The 12,226-nt window shown below is 43.9% G+C and overlaps 1 protein-coding gene across 4 annotated transcripts in view; it reads left to right on the top strand.

Moving 5' to 3' along the window:
* PDPN (podoplanin) overlaps window positions 1-6,667 on the top strand; it is a 31,794-nt gene extending 25,127 nt beyond the window's left edge. Inside the window, exons 4-6 of one of the 4 annotated variants that reach the window (XM_025856557.2) lie at window positions 2,980-3,018; window positions 3,796-3,907; window positions 4,911-6,667. In XM_025856557.2, coding sequence (XP_025712342.2) covers window positions 2,980-3,018; window positions 3,796-3,907; window positions 4,911-4,917 — 158 coding nt within the window. In that variant the 3' untranslated portion in view covers window positions 4,918-6,667. The remainder of the gene's footprint in view (window positions 1-2,979; window positions 3,019-3,795; window positions 3,908-4,910) is intronic. The other 3 variants (XM_025856556.2, XM_073903325.1, XM_073903326.1) reach the window with 3 other exon arrangements.
* The last annotated feature ends 5,559 nt before the right edge of the window (window positions 6,668-12,226 follow it).

Genomic DNA, 12,226 nt, shown 5'->3' with positions numbered 1-12,226 from the left:
TGGCTGCACCAGCTTGCATTCCCACCAACGGTGTTAGGAGGGTTCCCCTTTTGTGGAGCTTATTTAAAAAAAATTTTTTTTAATTACGCTATATTTGTACACACAGTGTTCATAGCAGCCTTATTCACAATAGCTAAAACATGAGAGCAACTGAGATGTCTTTCAACAGATAAATGAATAAACAGAATGTGGTGTATACATTTAATGGACTGTTATTCAGCCCCTAAGCACATTCTGACACCTGCTACAATATGGATGAATCTTGACATTATGCTAAGTGGAATAAACCAGTCACCCAAAGAAAACTACTGTATAATTCCACTTATATGAGTCAAATTCATGAGACACAAAGTAGGATGGTGGGTGCTAGGGGCTGGGGGGAAATAGGGGTGGGGAGTTAGTGTTTAATGATACCAGTTTTGTGAGATGGTAAGAGTCCTGGAGATGGATGGTGGTGATGGTTGCACAAGAGTGAATGTACTTCATGCCACTGAACTACCTAAAAATGGTGAGGACAGTGAGTTTTATGTTATGTGTATTTTACCACAATGGTGGGGGGGAAGCTTTATGAAGTGCTTTGAAAATAAAGTCGAAAGGTCACTCTGAAATGCTAAAGAAATGGTGAACAATTAAACACCAGATAGAACAAAATAGGGCTAAGCAAAGAAAGAATCATCAATATAGTTGATCATTGGAAAACATTTCAAAATTTTGGAGAAGAATTGATCATTTGTGAAATGAGTGGACAGCTCATTAGCTGCCGAAAATGCAGTGTCCCAAGTTGAGTATTCTTCCCATCAGACTAGCATACCTCTCTTATTCCTTTAAAACAAAATTCTCAATTCTCAGGAAAATACTCATGATTCCTCTCCTCTCCGGTCTCCTGCCCCACCCTGTCACAGTAAGCGTGACTTATGGCACATTTCCACATAATACGTCAGTGTCCCAAGAAATGTTCACATGTGAGTTAAAATGTAATTATAAGCACTTGGTTTTTTAAGAGGTAATTTTATTAGGGCAGCAGATGTCTTTCCCATGAAACACCCAAGTATGATGATGTTCACTGTCATGACTACAGTCAGTTATAATTGGGCTGGAGCTAGGGAGGATAGAACTAATAAGCTCTAATTTGGTAATGAATCTGCCACATTTTTTGGTAATATGTTTTCTGATCAATGGTGTCACTGATGGTGAGAATGATGTGTCGTAAGTCTGGAAGTCAGCAGCTGCCATGTTAGGACACGATAAACAAACGACTGGCTTTTTTCTACTGGTAGTTGGCAGACAAAGGGATGACCTTTTAGGAGCAATTCCGTGATACATTTGTTCCGGGCTGGCCTCAGACCCACCAGTCTTTGAACCTTTTTTTTTTTTTTTTTTTTTTTGTGGTGGGGTAACCCCATCAGCTTGAGCTCCATGTAAATGTCCCAGAGCCATGGCTTCAGCTCATGCTGGCAGAGCGGTGTTCAGGGATCCTTAGCCTATAGGGTCATCTTGAAAAGGTGCCTATTTTTGAAGAGAGTCTTGATACAAAGACTTCTTTCAAATTCACGCATTAGATGGGCGCCTGGGTGGCTCAGTTGGTTAAGCGACTGCCTTCGGCTCAGATCATGATCCTGGAGTCCCGGGATCGAATCTCGCATCGGGCTCCCTGCTCAGCGGGGAGTCTGCTTCTCCCTCTCCCGCTCCCCCACTCTTGTGCTCTCTCTCTTTCTCTCATTCTCTCTCTCAAATAAATAAATAAAGTCTTAAAAAAACAATCCACGCGGGCGCCTGGGTGGCTCAGTTGGTTAAGCAACTGCCTTCGGCTCAGGTCATGATCCCGGAGTCCCGGGACGAGTCCCGCATCAGGCTCCCTGCTCAGCAGCGAGTCTGCTTCTCCCTCTGACCTTCTCCCCTCTCATGCTGTTTCTCTCTCTCTCTCTCTCTCAAATAAATAAATAAAATCTTTAAAAAAAAAAAACAATCCACGCATTAGAAAAATAAGCCTCTTGGAGATGATGCTTTCACCTTTGATTTGAAAAGCTCTTGGTTATATGTAGTATTTGCAAGTTGTGAACTATAGTTCTAGGGTGGGACCTGACTGACTGACTCTCTCTGTTGTCTCATTAAATGAAAGCCTCTTGAACTTTTCCCCCATCTGCAAACCAGGCAAAGGACCACCACCCGAAGGAGTTAAAGACTTGGTATGCAAAGAAGGTGATGGGAAAAACCAAACCAAACCAAAAACGTTTACTTTTAAGTAGGCATTGTGTAAAATTATCTGAAAGAGACTCACAACTTCATTGTTTACTTACTGTAAGTTAATAACTTAAAACCCATGTGATAGGTAAATGAGAATATTCACATTGTAACTATTGGACTAGGTTTGGCGGCAGAGAGAAATCCTAATGTGATAGTGACAGAAACACAAAGAGTATATTCCATCATTAAACTTAGCTGGGCATATCGCTGCCCTGTAAGATGTGAGTTTTACTATTAAAGATAAAGCAGGGAATTGATATCACAAGACAAATCACAGTCGGGGCCCCATCTTCCAGAACTAGAGTATATTGCTCTCAAAATACAGTTCTTCAAAATAAACCTTATCACAGTGGATGAGTTTTTTATGGTCTTGATATTGGTCCAAGAATCAACAGCCTTGGTTTCTTTTGTTACCCTAACCTCTGAGACTTTTTGCCCATTTCTGTGGGTCAATTTCCCTGACTCTGCTCTCTAAAGTAGTTGACAAAAAAGTAAGATACACCAAAGACGCATAGGTATATGAAGAAGCATTTGTAAATTCAGTAATAATAGTTTTGAAGACAAGATCGTGTCAGAACTTGCTTAAAAATCCTCTGATCCAATTTATTTAAGAAATTATATTCTTTGCTTGTGTCTTGCTACCTTCCACTTAGGGTAAATTCATTTTTTGCCACTTGTTAAATTATAGTTATTATATCCTAATAATTCTGTATCATTGTATCTCTTTCTTTACAGAGAAAGTAGATGAAGATACAGAGACAACACTTGAGAAAGGTAGGCGAGATTTTGTTATCAAGTATTTTTATGGGAGTTTTCTTTTTTAAAGATTTTATTTATCTGAGAGAGAGAGAATGAGAGATTAGAGAGCACGAGAGGGAAGAGGGTCAGAGGGAGAAGCAGACTCCCCGCTGAGCAGGGAGCCCGATGTGGGACTTGATCCTGGGACTCCAGGATCATGACCTGAGCCGAAGGCAGTCGCTTAACCAACTGAGCCACCCAGGCGCCCTTTATGGGAGTTTTTTAAAAAAAGTTTCTTTGAAGCTAATCTTGTGATGAATTACATTCTTTCCTGGATTGTAGTCAACAAGAGCGAAATACAGAACCCTCTGAGAAGAGGTTTCAAATCTCTTCTAAGAGAAAAAAGAAAGTTGCCTGTATTTGAAAATATGCAAACCACAAAGGAGTCTAGTCACTTAATGACGACCATGGAGAATGGTGTTGTATCACAGTTTATTGTTATGAAGGAAGAAAGTAGGGGCTCATTTAATCCAGCACACAGACGTTACCTAATAATTAACAGTGAAGCCACCTAGTATGAATGGTATGCTTGATAGATCCTGAGACCCAGGAATCTTTCCATTCATATGCGGGGATGAGAGTAGCCCAAAGTTTCATCTCTTTTAGGTCAACTCCCACTGAATAAGCAGAAGCAAATTGGAACATGATTTGCCAACTTCTGTGGGGCAGTGGTATTGTTTATAAATGACACATTCTATCACAAGGATACCCTTTATCTGGGGCTCATGCTTTTTTTTTCCCATCCTCATTCAGATGGCCTGGCAACAGTGACCCTGGTTGGAATTATAGTTGGAGTCTTACTAGCCATTGGATTCATCGGTGGGATCATCATTGTGGTTGCTCGAAAAATGTCAGGAAGGTACTCGTAAGTAAATAACTTACACCCATGTGGTAGGTAAATGAGAGCAGTCATATCTAGAACTCCAACCTTTGAGCTAATTGAAACCTCTAAATAAAGATCATGTTCAGGGATGTCTGGCTGCCTCAGTGGGAGGAGCATGCAACTCTTGATCTCGGGGTCGTGAGTTTGAGCCCCACGTTGGGTGTAGAGTTTACTTTAAAAAAAAAGTCATTTTCAGAAGCCCCTTACATCTGTGAGGACTACATCTGAAGTATACCCAGGAGAACAGGTATCTACTTGGCCCTTCTAAGTGTCCAAAAAAGAGAGTTAGAGCCAGAGATGGCTTTTGAGTTGTCTCAAAAGTTGAGATCTAATCAAATTTGGCCTTTCGTCCTAATTTTTCAACTAAGGGAACTTGAAAGAAAATCCAAACCAAGTTTCAGCTTGTTAACTAATTGCCCTGCTCCCAATCATCAGAGGGAGGGAGGGGGCCTTCAGCAGAGCATCCATTGCAGAGCCTGGGCACCATTCACCATGAGAATTCTCCTGGTGGTGGGGTCCCCTCCCTCTACTCCTGCCCTGCACATACCCACATGCATGGTAGTGAACTCCTAGTAGTGATTATTGATGAAGGGAAGGAGTTCTTCCTCTTTATGAAGACTCCTTCTTAAGAATTCAGAAGATCCAAACTCATAACCAGAGGAAGACTTTTTCTTATTTCTGTTGGGGAGATGATACATAATGGGGGGGTGGGGGGTGGCAGAGAGGACAAGTGCTATATAACTGGGGGTCGAGGGACACAGCCCACAATACGGTCGCAGATTTATGTGCTTGGAAGAGCCTGGGAACCTGCCTCTGGCTGTGTGAGGGCCAGGCATGCAGGAGGAGTGAGCGGGGAGAGGAGAAGAGCTCCAGGTTCCAGAACTACCAGATTTATATGGAAGGACAATAGGACCATGACTCACACGATTACTATTTACAGTGCCAGTAAGAGAAGTGACAGTCCCCTTTTTCTTTGTTTTCACAGGCCCTAAAGTGCTGAAGAACTGTGCCCTTCTACCAACACTTTTTTAAAAGAGAGTTTCCGACTTCCCCGTCCCTGAGCGCGTGGGAGGAGATGACCCATGGAAATCGCTTGGTGATCCCAACTCCAAATCCATGGCGATCCCTCCGCCTGCCAAAAGTAACCCAGGGAAAGGCAATTCACGAGACTTGCTCCTCTAGGCATTTTGTCTTTTGAAAATACGTTTAAATATAAATTTTGTAAAAGATGATTTAAAAGACAAAGTGCATAGAAAATGGAGCAAAGCAATGTAAACTGATTTGTAACTAAGACAAAATATAATTTAATCGATGCTTGAAATTATAATCCTGTCTCCGTTCTGACCATTCTCTGTTATTGTTAAAATGCAATCAAGTCTGGAAATATTTATACCAATGGAGTCCCTGAGTTTAGTACCATGTCCGTGAGCGGCGTCAGCATTCTGCAATCTCCGCTCTGTTGAAATGTACACATTCCAATCTAGTCTGGTCTGTTGTGGAAGCCTAATTTCATGTGAATAATCAAGTAGAAAATCTAAACTTGTATAATATGTAATGAGCAACTGCCTTTCACTGGCCCTTTGAAATAAATCATTTCAAAGGCCCCCATGTTAGAGTACAAACAGGAAGTCTACGGTTTGGAGAAGGGATTTTGTTTCTCACAATAAGGTCATGGGGCAGGCTCTAGGCTGGCTTATTGCCTTCTCCAGCAATGACTTGGTGACTCAGAGATTTGCTCCCACCTGCCGTCTCCTCTTCCCTCAGATGATGAGCCAGAGCTCCTGGAACAGCCTTTTCTCTTCCCAGGACCTAAGCCCTTCAGATTGGCTGTTTTGTTCTGGAATATGGAAGTCTTAGCCCTGGATGCCAGGGAGACTGCTGGAGGCCCAAGGGTGCCTGAGGCTCAGATGTTCCAGAAATCAAGCACTATGGCGTTCCCCAAACAGAAGGAAACCCTGTGTGTCTCTCTGGCCTGATTACTTTCTGCCTCAGAGGAAACATGTGGGACACAAAAATAACCCTGTAAGATAGTAATTTTAAGAAAGCAGGTGGAATTTAAAGACTGGACGTAAAAAATAAAAGAAATTCTGTCTCCGTGACACATCCCACACACTTCCGTGGGGTCATCATTGAAAAGATCACCAGAGTAAAGGAACCCACGCTACCATATGGGGCGGGCAACCATCCAGCTCAGTACCTTTTCTGTAGTTCAGCTGCCTTCTTTTTCCCAAACACAAAGTTTTTATACTGAGCAGGTGCTTTGTCATGATTGTAGTTGTGCAGGTCTGATATCCTCTCAACTTGTACGAAAAAGTAAACTATCCTTTGGAAAAGCACCGCCCATTCCTCTCTTTCTTGCAGTAACGCGGGGATGTTATGTTAAACAGCGTGCCCTTCTGTTACCCAACTCTGGCTGGTCCACCAACCCGGGGTCCGTATTTGAACATCCGCTGATTGAGAGAAGGGGCTTTAGAAGGGCTTTGTGTGCTTACATATCCTTCTATTTCATCGCCCAGATTCCTGAACGGGAGTTGGGGACAAAGTCCGTTTTGTCTTGCGTGTCCTTTCTTTTTTTTCTCTCACTGTGAACAATAACTTTCCGCCCCAAGTCATACACTGGACCCGCCACCTGCTGGGACAGGACTGTGGGTTTCTTGGTCACATCTGTGTTGGTGCTCAATGCAGTGTAGATGTGTTTTAAAATAAAAAACAGATGATTGCGTATAACAATGAGTCAGACGTTTGATTGGAAAGATCCCGTCTGGGTCACACTTTAGAACAGCTCCAGATAAGATTATCAGTTATGGAAACATCTGCCTCTAAACTTGATCGGAAGCGAATTATAGGTGGTTACAGGAAATACGTCCACTGGAAAGAAATACAACTACGCCTTTCACGTAGGGCTCTGCCAAAGTGGAGAGGTGAAGGTCAAGCTGAGGAATGGGATGAGACAGGTGGCACCTTGGGCCTTCTTTTGCCCTCTGGTCACAAAGGGTTAACAAGATTTTGCCTGGCTCCTGATTGCCCTGCACTGGACGGGAGCCGGGTCAGGGAGCCGTTACACCTGCTCCTGCCAGTCTTGGGCAGCCTGTCCCTCCGGAATTCCTGCTCCTGGGACATCTCACTGCTCCATGGCCCTTGGCTACAAGCACTCTGCCTGGTCTAACAGAAAACCAGCCGTGTCCACCTATCGCCAGAGAGAGAGAAAGAGAACAGGGCTCTCAGGTCAAGTGCACAGTCACAGTCCCTTACCCACTCATGGAGCTGCCGGGGCTGCTGAAAGTTCAAGGGAACTTTCTCCCATCAGAGGCGCCTGGGAACAGGCATGCTTAAGGTAACCGTGCCAGATGAAAGCCTCGTTTTACCCCCTGCCCCCCCTTCTTTGCTTCAACCCGGGAGAGCCAGTTGAAAACCCAGGACTTAGTTCTGCCCTCATGTGGCACCTTAATGACCCAGGAAAGAACAAGAAGCTGAATTCCTTGCTGAGTCTATCTGCTTTTTCATTCCTATTTACTTAGTATTCAGGGCATGGGGCTGCTTGGGACAAATGCTTCCATGGGGAAAATTGTGTATTCGGACCTTAAACCTTTTTTTTTTTTTTTTTTTACTAATTAAAAGTCCAGTGAAAGTGGGGGAAGCAGTTCCCCAAAACACGGCTAGGTTGGGCACCTACTTGGAACACACAATTGTCCACTTGGATGTCAGAGGACTTGCCTTCCCTAAGAGCCCGTTCTTCTCTGCCCTCTTCCTGAAGCTTGACATCAGGTTAGAATGTGTCGTAGACCCTGGATTCTTAAATTCAATAAATGTAAATGACGTGGACACAGTTAATAGGCAACGATGCAGAATAAATTTGAAATCTCGGAGTTGGGGGCGCCTGGGTGACGCAGTCGGTTAAGCGACTGACTCTTGATTTCGGCTCAGGTCATGACCTTGGGGTCCTGGGATCGAGCCCCACGTTGGGCTCCACACTCAGCACAGAGTCTGCTGGAGAGTCTTTCTCCCTCTACTCTGCCCCTCCCACGTGTGTTCGTGCTCGCTCGCTATCTCAAATAAATAAAGTCTTTTTAAAAAAAATAAAAAATGAAATTAAATCTCGGAGTTGAAGCATGAACCCACTGCTGTGAAGAACATGAGATTTTTTTTGGCTGGTGGGCCCAGCCTACGTGTATGTGCCAGCCTGGATTCCCCCCAAATTATTCCTCATCGTTTCCGCTCTCTCATGGGGTCATCTTATCAGACACCGATGCGAAGCACCGTGTGTTCTACCTCGGCACCCAAGGGCTCCCGGCCATAATCTGACAACGTACAGACCATCCCAGACACGATCCTGAGACCTTGTTTTTCCCAGCTGTTTCTTTCCTGTTCTGGTCTCTCCTACTGCCTCTACCTTCCCACTGATGCAAATCTTTCAGAAGAAAAGTCACATGCCAGCCCAAGGGGTTGTTTCGGAAGTGATAGCTACCCTCCCAACCAGAGGCTACTGAAGACATCTGCAATGTGTTTGAACAAATAAAACCATGCGTGACTTTAAGAGCGGTAGGAATTGTCTGGCTAAAGCGACGGGATGAACCCCCCTTTTGCTCCCCACACCCACACTGTAGATGTGTCTGGGGCTGTGGATGGCACAGGGCCAGTTGGAAAGGGAATGTATGGTGTCTACAAGGTCTTCCAGGCTGGTGGAGAGAGAGATTCTCTTGTAGAAGGAGAATAATCTGTTCATTCATTCATTCATTCATTCATTCAACAGACATTTGTTCTCAGACCCTGTTCTAGGTCCTGGGAACACAATAAATGGAACTGACCAAAGTTCCTGCCCACATAGAGCTTATAGTCTAGTGTGGGAGACAGGCTATACCCCAAATTAGTAAGTCCTAGAGTAGGGGGAAACTTCACGGGTGGTAGAGGCATTGGAGAGACACGGGAAGGGAGCGAAAGTGGAGGAGTGGAGCATGGAACTGGGAGTGGGGAAGGCCTCACCAAGGTTTGCGGAATGCAGGGAAGCTCTGAAGGCTGGAACAGAATGGACCTGGGGGAGAATGGAAGGTGACAAAGCCAGAGAGGGTGAGGGTGCTCGTAAATATGGAGGCTTTGGAAGGCTTTGAGGTGTGTCCTTTCAGATAAACATCTGACATATTAAAAAAAAAAAAATCACTCTCGGGGCTCCTGGGTGGCGCCGCTGGTTAAGCGTCAGACTCTTGGTTTTGGTTCAGGTCGTGCTCTCAGGGTCCTGGGGTAGAGCCCTTCGTCGGGCTCCATGCTCAGTGTGGAGTCTGCTTGAGATTCTCTCTCTCCCTCTCCCTCTGCCCCTGCTCCCTGCTCGTGCTCTCTCTCTCTCTCAAATAAATAAACACAATTTTTTAAAAATGGTAAGAAATAAAAAAACATCACTCTCACTTCTGGTTGTGAACTGACCAATTAAAAAGCCAGTGTGATGGGGCGCCTGGTTGGTTCAGTTGGTGGAAGGTATAAGTCTTGATCTCACGGTTGTGGATTCAAGCCCCACACTGGATGTGGAGATTATTTAAAAATAAAATCTTTTTTTTTTTTTTTTTTTTTTTAAAGCCAGTGTGATAATCCAAGCTCAGGATGCTGGTGGCTCAGACCAGGCTATAGTAGAGGCAGCATGAGGTTGTCCAGTTCTGGTTGTAATTTGAATAAAGTCAACAGAATTATCTGACGTGTTGGACATGGGATATGAAAAAAGCAGAGAAGTCAAAATGACTCTAAGGACTTTGCCCTGAGCAGCTGGAAAGTGGAGTTGCCATCGAGTCACTGGGGAAGGCTGTGGGTGCTGTAGGTTTGAAAGGAAAGAACTGGGCTTCTGTACTGAACATCTAGAATTTCCCTCCCGTAGTTCCTACTCATCACTGGCCAACACCACCTTGCTTCCTGGCCTCTGCTGATACATAACTTCCACAAAATCCCAACTTCAGTCACATATGGGCCAGTGGTGTCCCCTAGACACGTCCACCCTGCCGAAGCAGCCTCTCTTGACTTGGGTTTCTGCCGCCATTGGACTCTGCATTTCCAAGACCTCACTACCCATTCCCTCTCGGCGGGGGTTGGTTCTGAAGGGAGGAACATGGGAAAACTGTCTGCCTCTGAGCCTTACTCTTTTTTTCACATGAAAAATAAAACACATAGAAAATAATACCTACCTCATAGAGTTGTTATCAGCCTTAAAATAATGAATGTTTACTGCCTGTTCGAAAATACAGTAACTGCTCAGTCATTAGTAGCAATTATTCCAACAACCCCTTCTTGCTCCAGTTATTATAGCCTCATTTACTCTCACTACCTCCCTGTGAAGTAGGCAAGAGAGATTACCCCCATTTCACAGATGAAGACATTGAGGTTCAAACAGGTGCCTAAAATTATAGAGTTATGATGTGCCTGAAGCATAATCAGGGTGCAGTTATCTTGATTCATTCTCTGGACCTTCTTTGTTGGGTCCACATGTCTTTTATCTTCCTTCCTTCCTTCCTTTCTTTTTTTTTAAGTAATCTCTGCACCCCACTTGGGGCTCAAACTCACGACTCTGAGATCAAGAGTCACTCACTCCACCAACGAGTCAGCCAGGAGCCCCCCACGTAGCATCTTTCAAAATCAGTTGTTTCCCTATCAGCTCAACGGTAGTGCATTTTGAAGACACAGTTTCCTCAGCCAGTGGAAAATAGGGAACCCATTTTTTAAATCATGAAATATTTTAAACATACAGAAAAATACAGGGGGTAATAGCAAAGCCCCACATGCCCACCATTCCGCTCTAACAAATCCTAATATTTTCTCCTATTTTCTACATATTTATTTTTCGAGAAATACAACCCTGCACATACTGTCCCTTGGGTACTCTCCTGACATCGGTTCCTTTCTGCTCCCTTTCCCAGATGGACCATCCTCCTGAATCGGGTACATTGCATTTGGAAGCATGTCTATTTTTTCTACTCCTCTTCTTGTCTTACATGTAGATATCCGGAATCAAGACATAGCATTGTTGTGCATGTTTCAACTTTTAACTGCATGGAATCCTTCTCCGCATCTTGCTTTCCCCCTCCACATTGTGAGATGGATCCTCACTAAGCACAGGGCTCCAGTCATCTCCGTGGCTGGTGTGGAGCACGGGATCACGGCTAGATCAGCATTTACTTACGCTTTTCCTGCGGATGGATATTTAGGATGTTTCTAAATTTTTGAATTGCAAACCGTGCTCTGACTAATGGGGTCATAATAAAAGAATTTCCATGTTCCTAGAGACGAGGATTTTTGTCCCCTAGGAAAAATAAAAGTAAAAGTGAGTTCATGTTTTGGATATTTAATTATCCAGATTTGACTAGGAATTGCTTAGCAGGTCTTATAAGTGTGATGCTCAGAGGAAGAAGGACTAAGTTAACTGGATTTAAATGGCTACTAAGTTCAAAATGATCTTTAGTCCCTAACCATCTATTCTCCTTCCAATGACCTCCTGCTCTTTTTTTTCCCCCTATAGGAAAACATTTTAATAAAATACATTTATTGTTTATTTTCAAAATGATAGCAATGTCTCATCCACCTTCTATGGCAACATTTTTGGAGCTAGTCTATTATTTCTAGTAAAAATAGAACTTAGTGAATTTAAAAGTCAGCATTTTTTTAAGTACAATTTGATATATCAGATGTTGGAAGAGATTTTCTAATATGTAATAGAAAAGGAATTTAAAGATGTGGAATTGGCTCCTGAGAAAAATCCTTCTGGGGATCCAGAGTCCAAAATCTTTCTGGGGAGGTTGTCAAAAATGGAAAGATTTCGTGATAGTCACCTTCTCTGAAATTAAAAGGAAATTTCTAGGCACACAAAATTAAATTGCACATTTTCCTCATTTAAAACAGGAAACAAGGAGTATGCTTGGTACCAGTTGGGAAATTCTCCACAATTGTTTTATCAGTGTCACCTTCAGAAAGCAACTGGAGCCAACCCCACCTGGAGTGGGTTGAATTGTGGCCCCCAAGATGGGAAGTCCAAGTCCTGACGCCCAGTCCCTGTGAAGGTGAACTTATCTGGAAAAAGGGTCTTTGCAGATGTAAGTAAGTTAAGGACCATAAGATGAGATCATCCTGGATTAACCAGCTGAACTCTAAATCCCATAACAAGGGTTCTTGTAAGGAGAGAAGACACAGAAGAGGAGAAACAGGGGGGAAAGGCCATAGGGAGACACAGGCAGGTCGGAGTGATGGTGCCACAAGCCAAGGAACCCCCCCCCCCCGGAACCACCAGAAGCTGAAAGAGGCTGGAAGTATCCCCTAGAGCCTTCACAGGGAGAT

This window comes from Callorhinus ursinus, unplaced genomic scaffold (genome assembly GCF_003265705.2).
Source record: "Callorhinus ursinus isolate GAN/ISIS: 27379988/994484 unplaced genomic scaffold, GSC_fseal_2.0 scaffold18, whole genome shotgun sequence".
NCBI lineage: Eukaryota > Metazoa > Chordata > Mammalia > Carnivora > Otariidae > Callorhinus > Callorhinus ursinus.
The sequence above is the reverse complement of the archived record's forward strand: the minus strand, read 5'-3'. Positions and strand labels throughout refer to the sequence as shown.